This window comes from Leuresthes tenuis, unplaced genomic scaffold (genome assembly GCF_036924035.1).
Source record: "Leuresthes tenuis unplaced genomic scaffold, fLeuTen1.0.hap1 SCAF_23, whole genome shotgun sequence".
Classification (NCBI taxonomy): domain Eukaryota; kingdom Metazoa; phylum Chordata; class Actinopteri; order Atheriniformes; family Atherinopsidae; genus Leuresthes; species Leuresthes tenuis.
In genome coordinates, this window is record NW_027325377.1 from 23845525 (window position 1) to 23860386 (window position 14862).

The 14862-nt window shown below is 43.8% G+C and overlaps 1 protein-coding gene across 1 annotated transcript; it reads right to left on the reverse strand.

Annotated features, from left to right (window-relative positions):
• Positions 1-229: 229 nt before the first annotated feature.
• LOC140282789 (fibulin-1-like) lies at positions 230-12903 on the reverse strand. The gene is made up of 16 exons (XM_072377350.1): positions 12845-12903; positions 12158-12293; positions 11876-12044; positions 11532-11594; positions 10431-10520; positions 9814-9945; positions 9588-9725; positions 4691-4834; positions 4482-4604; positions 4244-4369; positions 4035-4154; positions 3786-3908; positions 2500-2623; positions 735-877; positions 504-644; positions 230-369 (listed from the first exon to the last, which is right to left on the reverse strand). Exons 1-16 carry the CDS (start codon positions 12901-12903, stop codon positions 230-232), a joined length of 1971 nt encoding a protein of 656 aa, XP_072233451.1.
• Positions 12904-14862: the final 1959 nt, after the last annotated feature.

The following is a 14862-nucleotide window of genomic DNA, read 5'->3' on the forward strand; positions in this document are numbered from 1 at the left end:
ACAAGTGAAGCGTGCAAATGACAAAGACTTCTTGTGAACTCTTAAACCTGGACAGGTGTCCAGATGCATCTGGAACTGAATTCAGAGTGTGTGAAACACTTGAATCTCGCACCAAAAAAAAAGCTTTGAGGCATCTTTGAACATTGAGCACAACAAATGTGGCGCGTCCAGGTATCTTAAAACTATATCTAAGTAAGAGTTGTCCCTTTACGTGTGAAAACGAGCATTTTCAGAACCAGAATTCAGAGATGAAGACCTGGATGATGACAATGTTTTTCTGAGAAATTAACCCTGACTGGACATAGTCCATGGTCACCTCCAACACGAGCTCCCTGGGGCCGATGATAGGTTTCAGCTGCCGGATTACACCTGAGGAATGACACAGATCAGGAGACTGAATCTCAGCTTTGGCGCACAGTTGGCGTTCGGCACGTTAAAGTAATGCCAGTTATTAGTATTTGATAAAAGACTGACTTCAGTTTTGGACTGAAACATCCTCTTACCGACAATCATGCCGTGATGAGAGCGCTTCACCACATCGAAAGAGGACTGCTCATCAGTAGCCACTATTTCAAAGTAAACATCTGGCTCATCAGGAAGAGGAACTGGTTTAGCTGCTGCAGCCGTCCGCAGAAAAACGATCTCTGTTGGAGGAGCCGGTTTAATGTTTTCATTAGTCTCATACGATGAATATAAAACGCCATCAGAAAGATGGCGTGAAGACTTTGCCTTACCCTGAGGTTCGCTGAAGCTCTGCAGTGTTGGCAGAGAGAGGACGGTGGAGGTGATGATGTGGACGGGGTTGTGAAGACAGTCGGTGTCCTGCTGCTGGCAGGCTTTCACGCAACGCACAATGACCGAAGCATCAGCGCTGGATCTAATAGCCACAGGCAAGTGATCGCAGAGGGAAAAGATGGAGGGAAAATCAGAAGAGAAGGAATCGGTGGGTGTGTTTCAAGCCAGGAGAGGAGTAGACGCAAACAGATACATGCGATCTGATGGAGAAGTGTTGATTTAGCTGACCAGACCAAGTAGAACCTGGCAACACCTGAATAGTCCCATAGACCTCTATGGTTAACCAAGCCTTGAAAAGAGGCCAAACCCTGATTCCAAACCCAGGAAGCGTGTTTATGAAGGTTCCCCAACGAGGAGACATTGATGCATTCGAACATAACCTCAAAAACTGTAGAGGGAGCTGAAGCATATAATTAGCAGCAGGCAGGTGAGCCCAAGTTGTTTGGCGAGCATCAGGCCAAGCCTCAGCAATGATTGTGTGGTGTTCCACACGGCTGCAAAGCCACCAAGGAAAAACAGGGTGGTAGGAAACCAGAAGAGGGTGTGTGAAGAAGGATGAACGTTACCTGTTGTTATCCAGTTGCATATACGCACTGGGAAGGAGGGAATTGACAGAAGTAGCTAAATAAATAGTGTTTCACTGTTCTGACATTTGTAAAAGAACTACCTCTGTATTTCAGAAATGAGGCAGTAACATAGTTAAAAAACCTGATGCAATTACATTGACATATATTTCCTACTTTTGTGCTTTGAAACCACCAAACCACCAGGAGGAGAGCGTAACAGTGGAAAGATGGTCTGGTTGCATTTATCCAGCTGACCCACACAGCTTCTGGCCCTTCGGTATAATTTGCAGCAAATTAACTGATAACCACCCAATACCAACACGAAAAGCCCCATTAATCATGTGACCTTAAATGCTACTCCACCACTGATTGAGCTCCCCATTTTGGCAGGGCCCCAGGTGCCATAAATAAGTGCCATGATTATTTTTCTTCCGCCAAGGCGAGGCCTGTTTGATCCGTCGGTGAGACAGCTTGGAAAAAATTGGTTTTAGCATTAGAAATGACCACAGCAGGGAAGGGAGGAGAGTATTTGGCTGTGTGTGCTCGGAAATTAGAGCAAGAAGCCATTTCTATCTGTCATTTTTTTTAAATTTCAAACACATGAAAAGGTACGCATGAAGGGAAGCTGTCACACAAACATGAAGCAGCATGAGATGCCATTAATACTTAATAAGCACGTGACCTTCAGCAACTAACAAGCCCCATCTAGTGGCACATTATGCTTCCTCAAAGTGTGCAGAATACAGAATGAAGCCTGAAGACAGATGCTGGATTTCTCATCTAAGCCGCAGAAAGAAAGGAATGAAAGTGGTATGCACAAAACAGGTCTCATATTCCTTTCACTTACACATAGACTGACTTATATGGGAATGTTCTCGAGGGCCAAATGGTCAGCTCATGCGTGACACAGCAACTTGAGTAATGTGTGTTCTCCTATAACCAATAATCCTCATCGACGGGGGTCCCGACCGCAGAATATCAGCGGGTGACGGGGTATTGGTGGGGAAGCTGATGCTCCTCAGCCGAACTTACAAGTTTGCAACAGGTAAAAGGGTAAAAACGAAATGGGATGGGACTAAACTACTGCAAGATAGCAACAGCATCAGGCCAAAACCAAACAAACTCGAGCAGCTCTTACCCCCTTAATGCTCGCCTGAAGTTTGGAGGACACTCGAAGAACAGACAGCGGAATCCTCCCTGGACGTTGACGCAGCTCTCAGTGGCAGAACATGTGTGAGTTCCTGCTGCACATTCATCAATGTCTGAGGACACGGGGGGGGGACAAAGAGCCCACGTTCAACACAAGTAATACATCTCAATTTAGAGTTCTGGCACAAGACCAAATGTTTCAGACTGCTTCTCTGTTATCGGCCTTCCCACAATCCTGTTTAAGGTTTTTAGGGGGAAGATAAATCATATATTATCTCCAGTCACGAAAACATGGATAAAGAAGAAGAAACACAATATATAATGTGCTCATGCACACAAGCTGCAGGCTAAAAACCACCTGGAGATCCAGTCCAGGATCACCTCAGTCTTAAGTTTTTATGTATGAGGGTTGTTTTCTAGTTTTCTGACTAAGCTTAGCATGTTAGCATAGTAATGTTGTCTTTGATCTACCTTAGTAACATATATGGGGAAAAAGATCATTCCTCAAATTTTGATGATCTGTAGAATAATTTGTTGAAAATAGTGCTTGAGGAATAACTTGCTGGAGTCATCTGGCTCATATTCACTGCTTCACTGTCATTTATTCCTTAAGGGGGAACTCCGGTATCTTTAAACCTAAACCTTATTTCTGGCATGAAATACGTTCATCTACTCACCGAGAACAGTTTGGTGAAAGTCGGCGTCCTTCGGAAGATATTTAGACAACTGGAGATCCATATAACGGAGTGAACGGGGCTTAGACGATGCAGCCTCTAAATAAGGCATTATCTGTCTTTATTTCACCAATACTTTAAGAAGAATGAATGAATGAACGTGTGCTATAGCTCTGTTAGCTCATAGCTGCTGTTATGTGGCTACTTGCAGCTATAGGAGAGCTAACGGAGGGATTTCTACACAGGCACTCTACTGGGACCACTTCATCCACACGCCCCCCTGCAGCACAGTTTATTCACTCCGTGCTCTGTGACAGTCGGCTAACTTCACACAGAGTTTGCTGCTGATAGTTTTGTGCAACATGGCAGGATATTTATCAGATTTTGACAATGTGAACGACGACTTTGAGTAAGATGGACGAAAAAAATAAAAAAATACCGGAGTTGTCCTTTAAGCATCAAGTAAAGTACACATATCAAAGATTTTTTACTTAAGTACAGACATTCAACAGAATGATCTAATTTGCTTTGACTTACTTATTACCTCCTGATATAGATGTTTAGTAAATGTATTTAGATGTGTTGATGTTTGTCTTCTAACCTTGACATGTTCGTCCATCACGGGCGAGCGTGAAGCCGCTGGGTGGACAGGTACAGTTGAAACCTCCCGGAGTGTTGAGGCAACGGTAGGAACAGACGTTGGGGAGCGCACACTCATCAATGTCTGTCAGTGGCAGAGGAAAATCTTTGGATTAGTATCACACATAAGAGATAACTTAGGGACCCTGTATGTAAAATGGTTTATTTAAGTTACAAAGGGATGGTTTCTCATTGGACGACTGACTGGTACCTTCACACGTTATCCCATCGATGTCACTCAGCTGGTAACCACGGTGACAGTAGCACTGGTAGGAGCCATAGACGTTGGCACACTCCTGGCTACAAGGACTGAGCTCGCACTCATTGACATCTGGCAGCGTGCACGTAAAGGCAGAGTAGCTTTATACTTCCCACCGTTATTCAGGATTAAAACAATTTGCCATTTTAAAGCGGGCTTACCTTCACAGTTTCTACCGTCAGGAGCCAGTTTGAAGCCTGTTGCACAGCTGCAGAAGTAAGACCCCTTTGTGTTCTCACACTTGTGAGCACAGAGCCGTCCGGGATACTGCCTGCACTCATTAACATCTAAAGAACACATATGAATCATCATAAAAAGACACACGTCCATAGACCCTGTTATTGATGCTATCCCCGAGTTTTCTTCTTCTCTGACTTTATTTTTAGATTTTTTCAGTACCTTCACACAGCTTGGTGACGAAGTTGAACGTGTAACCGGGTTGGCACTCGCAGCGGTACGATCCCTCCGAGTTGACGCAGCCGTGGCCGACGCACACCTTGCCAAGAAGACACTCGTTCACATCTGTCAGGCAACAGAAAAGTGGAAAAGAAACAGATGAAAACAGGGAAATCACAATAACATAGATGTTTTCCGAAGAAGGCGTTTACCTTCACAGTGTGTGCCGTTCACAGTCAGATGATAGCCTCGTGCACAGGTGATTTTGTTACTGCGACATTTGTAGGAGCCTATTGTGTTGATGCAGGTCTGCCCAGGCTGGCATGGACTGGGATGTGCCACACACTCATTAACATCTAATTAGAAAGAAACACCATCAGAAAAAAACAACTTATTTCATTTTTTACTTGCGTGTGCGACGCCTAACTTGCCGATGCAGCTGCTGGCAGCGTTTTCAATGAATCCGTCTCCACAACCCTCCTCTGTGACGCAGCGGTACGAACCCGCCGTGTTGATGCAAACAAAGTCTGCGCCACATTCATGGGTCCCTGAAGCGCACTCATCGATATCTGGAAGATGTAAGAAAGGAAAAGTGAGCATGAATAACTGCAGAAGAAGTCAGTTGCACAAAGACTTTGACCAGAAGCTAATAGAAAAAGATTAGAAAACATTTTGTTGTACTTTAATGGCAATAACGGAGAGCTATACTGCTATTGGCATAGTTCAATACCCCCGATTTGTTACCTTGACAACTGTTGTCGTCTGTGAGTTTATACCCAGTGCCACAGCTGATTTCTCTTTGACATTCAAAGGAGCCTTCGTTATTGATGCAAACTTGCCCAGGAGTGCAGGTGTGACCGCCAATCAGACACTCGTTAACATCTGAAGAGACATAATCTGTCTGTGTTAGTAATAAAACATCTGCAGCGGACGGTGATGCAGCCACGGGAGCGCACAAACAGTCTGTGCACACAATAATGCTGCTAAGACACTGATGTTTTTGTCATATAAACTGAGAAAAAAAAAACTGTCACTGGAAAACAAAGAGAATTTCATTTTTAAGTGAAGTTAACACACACTATACACGAAAACTCGTGGATATATATCTTCCAGACTGAACAATAAAGATTAGTCACGGTGGCGGGGGATGAAATCTGCGTACCACAATTTAATACCACCTAATTGTCACCATCAGACTTAATCTAAAACCACCAGACTCATCCTGTAACCACGGCAAAAAATCCCTAATTTAACCTGGAGGTTAAGCACACAACAAGGGTAATGAGGTACCACGACACTTCTTGTCATAATTTAACATTTTAAGTTGAAGGAGTTTACCTTCACAGTTTCTTCCATCATGGGCCAGTTTGAAGCCGGTTATGCAACTGCAGCGGAAAGATCCCTCTGTGTTCTCACATCTGTGGGCACAGGGTCGCCTGGCATGATGTCTGCACTCATCAATATCTAATGAGGACAGAGCAGATTATGATTAAAGGGGAACTCCGGTATTTTTAAACCTAGACCTTATTTCTGGCATGAAATACGTTCATCTCCTCATTGAGAACAGTTTGGTGTCAACATCGACGGCATGGCTGCAGCACAGCTCATTGACTCTGATAAGAACGTCCATCTTACTCAAAGTCGTTGTTCACATTGTCAAAATCTGATAAATATCCTGCCATGTTGCACAAAACCATCAGTAGCAAACTCCGTGTGAAGTTAGCCGACTGTCACAGAGCACGGAGTAAATAAACTGTGCTGCAGGGGGGCGTGTGGATGAAGTGGTCCCAGTAGAGTGCCTGTGTAGAAATCCCTCCGTTAGCTCTCCTATAGCTGCAAGTAGCCACATAACAGCAGCTATGAGCTAACAGAGCTATAGCACACGTTCATTCATTCATTCTTCTTAAAGTATTGGTGAAATAAAGACAGATAATGCCTTATTTAGAGGCTCTAAGCCCCGTTCACTCCGTTATATGGATCTCCAATAATCTAAATATCTTCCGAAGGAAGCCGACTTTCACCAAACTGTTCTCGGTGAGTAGATGAACGTATTTCATGCCAGAAATAAGGTCCAGGTTTAAAAATACCAGAGCTCTCCTTTAAGCAATCTAAAAAAGCTAATTTGACTCAAACTGAGATGACCGTGAAAATGAACAATTCCACAAAAGTAGTTTATTTATATTATAAAACATGAGCTCATGAGCACATGCAATCAGAACAGAAAAGAACAAACCTTCACACTGTTTGGTGATGCTGTTTAACACAAATCCATTTTGGCACTCGCAGCGGTACGATCCCTCCAGGTTCACACAGACATGTCTACCACATGTATTACCCAGAAGACATTCGTTCACATCTGAGATGACAGAGGAAGGGAAACGACAGAGAGACCTTCAGCAAGAGCCCTCATCTTTTACCTCTGTTGTGTTTTTACTTTAGTGTGACGCCAAACTGACCGACACAGCTGCCGGTAGCAGCCTGAACATAACCATCGCCACATCCCGCCTTTGGATGGCAGTGAAATGAGCCCGCTGTGTTGACGCAAACAAACTCTGCTTCACAGTGATGGGTCCCCAAAGCGCACTCATCAATGTCTAGAATATGGCGAAAAGATGGTTTTTCAAATGGCGTAATTGGATTTTTCTTCATCAAAATTTTATCAGCAAACTTTCACTTTGTTACCTTCACAAATGTTGTCTGAGAGGATGAATCCAGTGCCACAGCTGGATTGGCAGTAAAAGGAACCAGCGGTATTGAGGCAAACTTGCCCGTGGACACAGTCGTGAATGCCAGTCAGACACTCATTAACATCTGAGGAAATAGACATCGACTCATATAGTGCTTTATGATAGTAATAGTTCACTGTGAAGTGGACTACAAAGTCATTTTAAGTAAGATTCAAAGGTAGCAGAAACACTCAGTTAAAACTATGTACAACGGTTCTACATTTATATCAAATAATAGCAAGATTGCACATCAGCAAACAAAAAAAAAGATAGTTTGCATAATATTTTACATAAGTACGATCGCAGTAAATAATGTTTATGGTAACGATGTGATTTAAGAGATTAACCCTACCCTAACCCTAACCCTAACCTAAACAACTCTCTGTTACTGGAATTAAAACTAGCCTATTAGCAAGCTAAGCTAATGTTGGTTTGGCTAGCTTAGTTTGGGAACTGTTAATGTTAACTTTCTGTGCCAAAATGATAATAGAAGCAGAAACAAGTATCTGAGATGGATAGTATAATGGACTGAAAAAGAGCTGTAGCTATACATTGGTGACATTGCAAGGTGTCCCCTGCAATACAAGTCGAATATACGATTTATACTGACTTCAGCTAACATTTACTGAGTAGGGAGCTGGGATTATGGAGTACTGCTGTACACTGTTTAGGGTTGCCAGCCATTCCTTGAAAAATGTAATCATCCCGTATTTAGAAACAAATCTTTTGTTTCTACATACGGGATGATTAGATATATTCTGTATCACTGTATCATTGTATTCTGTATTACTGTTGAATGTGATACAGCTCAACACTACGATTATCTGTATTTTAAAGCATTTCAGTGGTAGACTTTACAATCATAAAAGCAGCTGTAAGAGGCTGTACAAATGTAGTGATATTAACATACTTTATTAATTTGTTCAACATGCCAACCATGATAATGCTAACATGCTAATGTTTAGCAGGCGGGCTAACTTCATTGGACATGCTAAGAGTGCTGAAGACAGACAGCGCCTGTCAGAAATGTACACTATGGTTATTATTTCTGTGGCAGAGTTGGGCCTGAGTCATTCATTTAATTATCTCTTTGAACTGATCCATTTCCAGGGGGGAAAATGGCTTCACAACATCCATATTTAATAGATAAGCTTCTAGAAATTGGTTTTTATTTGTTGTGGGTTTTATGAAATTGACAGATAAGAAACTTTTGTTGACACAAAGAGGATAGTACCAGCTGTTGTCAATCATGGGGAACACTTCAATCCTTGGCAAGCTAAGATCATTTTAGAACTTTTAGCACCCCTGAATTAATCATCTACGAGCGGGTGTATGTGCATAATTAAGCACGCATCTGAGCGGTTGTCAGAAAACCCAGATTACCATATAAGAAACACATCCAATGACTATTTTAAAGTGTATGTAAACTCATCACCACAGCAGGAGGGCATTTGCACACAAAAGCTCTCCCTCATGAATCCACTTATTGACTCTAATGGCAGCAGACAAAACCCAGGAAGATCATCATGATATTTTAGGAAAAGATATTCAGTGGGTTTACTTGATGAGATTAATTTGATTGTAGCTATAAGGGTAATTATCCTTGGATATATGGCGGTGAATGTATCGAATCACTGGCACAAAGCATGTCATACCCCGGTACGATAGGTGGCGCTGTCCCCATTTCAGCTATCGCTAATAGAGCCACTTCCTGTTGACGTCTTCACCGCCAACAACAACAAACTCAGGCATTCAGAAAGATGGCGAACGCAGAGCGAGATGAAGCTGCGTCCCTCTCCATCTGTGATGAGCTGGTTATGGCACAGACGATGCACAACGGCGCATTCTCCATCGCGTTGTTTCTTTCTTTCTGACGGCGCCGACAACAACAGTAATATCGTCTCCTTCAACTTCCGGGTGCCGAAAAATCTGGAGCATGTGCAGAACGCTCTATCCGATCCACTGTCATCTACGTGCACGTTCAGTGCACGTTTGGATCGAGTTATCTCGGGGTCTTAATCCAATCACAAGTAACTCGATCCGATTCGATTTCTTGTCAGATTAAGCTTGTAACATGAGCTGAATAACTCAGTCTTATTGTAATTTAGCCTTTAATCCCGCATTTAACCGCAGTGACTGATTGCGACAGAGTTTACCTTCACAGTGTGAGCCGTCCACAGTTGGATTATAGCCTTGTGCACAGTTGATTGAGTCACTGTAACAGTTGTAGGAGCCAACTGTGTTGACACAAGTCCATCCAGGCTGGCATGGACTGGGACGGGCCTCACATTCATTCAAATCTAATTAGAAAGAAACACCTTCAGTTCGGGAAATCATCGTTTATCTGTGGAATTCTCTTACTTTAGCATGACGCTACATTTACCGATACAGCTGCCAGCGGTGTCCTGAATGTAACCGCCTCCACATGCCTTCCTTGGGTGGCAGCTGAATGAGCCCGCTGTGTTGATGCAAACAAAGTCAACTCCACAGTTGTGGGTCCCCAAAGCGCACTCATCAATATCTGGAAAAGGCAAAGAGGAAAATAATTAATCCAAGCATGAACTTTAAAAAGACCACTTTTGACTACATTTTGGTTTGGACCAGGTTACCTCTGCAAACGTTGATGTCCACTAATATAAATCCAGTGCCACAGCTGGACTGACAGCGAAATGAGCCCTCGGTATTGAGGCAAACATGCCCTGGGGTGCAGTTGTGACTGCCATTCAGACACTCATTAACGTCTGAGGAGACAGATGTGAGGTCAAAAACAAGAAAAACTACAAGTGCATACATATAAGCAGTAAAAGATACATAAATCAGGCATTACAGTTAAAGTATTGGTCTGGGCCTTCTGAGGTTTATGTTCATTGTAGTTATTAATACTGAGGCAACAACATGTAAGGTGGAGCAAGTTCTGATCCACAGATCTGTTTCCATTTGCACTTTCAGCTTCAATTGAGCTCAGGAATGCATTTGTGCCCCAGAAATGATGAATTTTTCTCCATCATTTCCACATCTTCACTGCCAGTGTGTACAGAACAGATCTTTCAGACTAAGTGGTTAGAATTAACCATGGTGGGGACCTTAAAGCGTGCACCAAATCTAATCAACTCCAGCTCCATATTCAGACACTGTGCAGCGCTGTCAGCGGAGCCGTGAAGTTCCCGCTGCTACAAAACCCAGCTTTAAATCTTTGGCTGGAGTTCGTGCCTCGGAGACGACTTACCCTCACAAGTCACTCCATCTGTTTTCAGCTGGAAGCCCTCATGACAGGCACACGTGTCATTACCCACGCACAGCTGGGTGCAGTTTGAGTCTGAAAATAGCAGGTAAAGGTAGGAATCACAGCATGAAATATACACACACTTTATTTCTAAAAGTAATCTGTACTCTGATGATTCTTTGATAGCTTGGAAAATGTTTAACTCAGCACAGTTTACCCCTGAATCCAGAAATATAACCTGAAACCGACCAGAAGGAAGCCACATGTCTGTCATGACCTGTGGGTTTCTGTGATTTGGCTTTACTTTGACTCTTCCTGTTGTTTCCTGTTTTATTTGGATCGATTCAGGTCTTTTGCTCACTTCTGTTCGTTTTACCGCTGCCTTGTCACACCTGGTTTCCGCTGCTGATTGCTCTCACCTGTTGTTCACTTCTTAATTAGTCCCTCAGTATATAATCTCCTGGTTTTCCTTTGCTCACTGCCAGACCTTTCTTTATCACCAGTCCTTCCATTGTTCCTTGTAACTTTTTGGTCATAAGTTTGCTGACTCTGCTTCCGCGGAGCCTTTAGTTTCTTTGATAAAGCCTGTGATATTCTGCTTTTTGCTCTCTGAACAGAGAACTGAGTTAATCTTAGATGCATAGACCAACAATGGAGTCCACATTTTAGCTGCTATTGGGGAAAAACTCTGGTTCTATGTGCCAAAGACAGGCTGTTACCAGTAAGCTCAGTTACAGCTTAGCTTAGGCCATTTATGTGCAGAGCTGAACTACTTACTGACTCTGGTATGTCCAACACTGTGCAAGAAAACCTTTAACAGCCGCTCTGCTGCTTCTTACATGCCCTGTGGGAGATTTACTGCACAGATGTGGCCTTTAAGTTGCCTGACAGGTGATTTTCAGTTCCTGACCCGTTTAGCTCTTTGTCTTTCTGAGTGAGTTTTTAATTCTCCTGAGATCTGAGTTTCAGATGATCTGCCTGCTGCACCTCGCTCTCTACATCATCTGTTCTTGGTCCGCTCCTCATGAAGCCACAGAGGAACTGGTGTTTCAGCCTTTCACAGGTTTTACTACCATGAAAACGAGGGAAAGGAAGGTGTCAAACCTCTGCAGGTGTTATCTCCCAGCGGAGGGTGTGCAGTCACCACTTCAGGCTTCTCTGTCCCCACTATGACAGAAAAGAGAAAAATAGGCTTTTTACACACAAACCTTTTCAAATCACTGGACAAGTCGAACACCTATTTGCTTTTCTTCACAAGTATCCCAAATGGATGGTTTGTGTCTCTGCTAAAAGCTGCCAGGTGGCCGTGAGTTGGCACAGCGCACGCAGCTTAGCCTACTGTGTGACCTCTGATCTGACTGTCTGGCAGCATTCGGCTCAACAGCTGTCGCACCAAGACCGTTTATCCAGCGCCTTCAGGAAGCAGCGACGCTCTTTCCTCTGTGCACAGAAGCGTTCAGGTCGCTTACCTGCTGCAGTTGGCTGGACTTCCTCCGGTTGCTGGCAGCAGGTCTTCGCTGTGTCACTGCACTGCTTTCCCAGCGGCAGACCGTGAACCTCGCAGCTCAAACTCATGTTTGCTGCCATCAGACCGAGCAGGCAGCAGTCACAACAAACCTGAACATAGGTTGGGAACAAATTATTAGGGGTTTGGAAACAGGAAAGTGTGCTTCTTTTAAGAGTTGCTGTACTATACTACTGCCGATGTTGGCAGAGTGAAGGAGAGACACCTGTGAGGTCCGGGTATTACTGCTGGATTCTGAAAAGAGGGGCCTCTCACAGGCCCGTTGCCCCCGGGCCATCTTGATGCCATCGTCACAGGCTCTTTGTCCAGCTTCTGATCGACAGCACTGCTCCTGAGCTATGCTGAAAATAAAGGGACAGTTCCAGCATGAAATGCCACTCCTGATTATCTAAAAAAAAGCAGTATTTTTCCCTGGAAATGTTTCCTCTGTGACCTCGGCGTTATGACCAGGTGTTCAGCAGTTACAACCTCCATGTTCTGACAGTCAAACGGGGCCCTTGAGTGTTAAACATGGTCCCAGGGGGCCTCTTAGCGCCTGCACTTACTATGCAATTATCATGTAGCGATCCTCCCCTGATGGGAGGTTGAAGGCTGAGGAGATGATCAGGAGCTCGTAGCCCCCGGGGTTATTTCCTGCTTTTAAAGACGCGATGCAAACATTTTACAAAAACTCCACCTTTAAACCTGATTAGTTTTCTCTATCTGCACAGATGCCCCCACTAAAAAGCCAATAAAAGTGCCTTTTCTTCGCTTGGTGTTGGTTTTTTTCTCACACAAAAATGTCTAATGACACGGTAATTATCATGCACCCCCCTCTGGCTCTTTGTCCTGACCCCTCTCTGTTTTTTGGCCCCATATTTTTCAAACCCTGCAGTAACCAGGTGTTGCTTACCTGCACGTGAGGGAGGTGAAGGGGGGGCGTGCAGCACAGTCCTGGTCTTTCTGTGCCATCTCCCTCCCAAACTCACAGCACTCTTGTAAAGAAGTAAACTGTCTCTCTGTGGTGAAGAGAAGACGGTACAGGTTTTATAAAAGGCACAACAACAACAGTAATGCAGTGACTAAACTAAGACTTTATTAAAAAGAAAGCATTAATTAGTTTAATTAAAATCTAGCGTCCTGGGGCTGGTCTACAGTACGATGGAAATCATTCAAAACGCAACAGAAACCACAGCCAGTCCTTAAACGGTGTCCTTACCCTGTCCATCCAGAAGTCCGCACAGAGCAAGCACGAATATTATCCTCTCCATCAGAGTCCGCGTGAACGCTTTCAGCCTCTTTAACACGGTTTGACTATAAGTTTGACACTTATTCAGGAGCTGCGTAACAGCCGCCGACGGTGTGAGTATCAGCCGAGAAGATTACTCCACCAGGAAGGAGGACATCCCAAAGAGGCGGCGGAGGCGACACAGGTTTGAGGGGGGCGGGGTGGAAGCAGCTGAGCTCCACCGTCAGACCTATAGAATGATTAAAAACGCGGCCGATGATGGGATTTATTTAATGCGCCACAGTGTGGTGACTGCCGCCGGGGCCAAAGTCCAGCCTGTCCCCGAGAAAAAGAAATCATTTAAAGAAATTACGCAGGAAAGCAGAGGGGGGGGTTTAATTACTGGTGGTGGATAGTTTAATTACTCTAAATCTAATCCTGTTTATTACAAATATTGTAAATACAGGTATGTTTACGCGCAGAATAGTTAATAATGTTAACTTCATTTAGCAATAAAGTGACGGTGGTAAACAACATAAAATGGTTGCGTTTGAGTGATTTCATGATCTTGATCTTTTTTTAAAGGTTGGCTGATGAGAAAGTGAATTATCTCGGACTGATAACAAGACAGTGAAACTTGAATGATTGCTCCTTAGACAAAAACAAGGCTTCTGAGGGATAAAATTAGGATTTTTTTCAGGAGATAAAGGGCCTTAAACTGGCTACACAGGAGATTCAGCAACTTCAGTCCATGTGGCACTTCCCATTTGTACAGAATCTACATTTCTCCACAGCCATATTGTGTCGCCTATTGATACAATGAAAAAAATTTATACAATAAAAGAGATCAAAACAGCAAGAATTTATGGATTAAAAGCTTTAAACACAAAATGGAGGCATCATTTATGTTAACACGTGCATATCTGAGCAAAAAGTTTGTTGTTCTTCCTCTGAATATGTGCTTATAACTTGCATAAGAGACTGTTCACTGCCTCTTCTTCCTATTGTAACTAACGCAGAGCGAAAAGGATCTGACGGCAGTAAACGTCGGTCCCCACCGGGGCCCCCTCTGTGGAAGACTGAACCTGCCTCCAGCAGGTTAGACTACTGTAAGGCAGCAGGCCACTCAGACTCTGAGGACCTTAGGGAGGAGTCTCCCGCTGGTGCCCAGAGTCGGAACTAAACGAGATGAGGCCTCAACTGAAATAACATGGGTCACTGGAGTGAATCTTGAATACCTTTTGAATACCAAATCCAGATTGATGCCTGTGAGGTTACAAACGTGTGAATTAAACTAAACAATGCTATCTTCCTGTGTTTAACAATGGAAACAAAAAGAAACAACAGGCAACATCCGTTAACAGTTGAGTTACTTCACATAGATGTCTGATTAGGCCATTTTAGGTTTAACTATCCTGTAGTACATTGCAATGACCACTAGATGGCAATGTGGCTCCGTAGAAAGGTCAGTCTTGGTTTGTCCTCTGCTTTTTCTCCCTGTCCCTGCTCCGGAAGGCGGCCTTCTTCCTGTTGAGGACAGCTTTGACTTCACGTGTTACCCATGGCTTGTTGTCAGGGTAACATCTTAATGGAGAGACCACGTTTTTACACAGAAGTTGAGATAATCCGTTAGACAGTGTGTCTTCCCCTCTATGTCCTCACAGTGTGGGTTAAGCAGCACATCCCAGTCTGTGGTGGCCTTT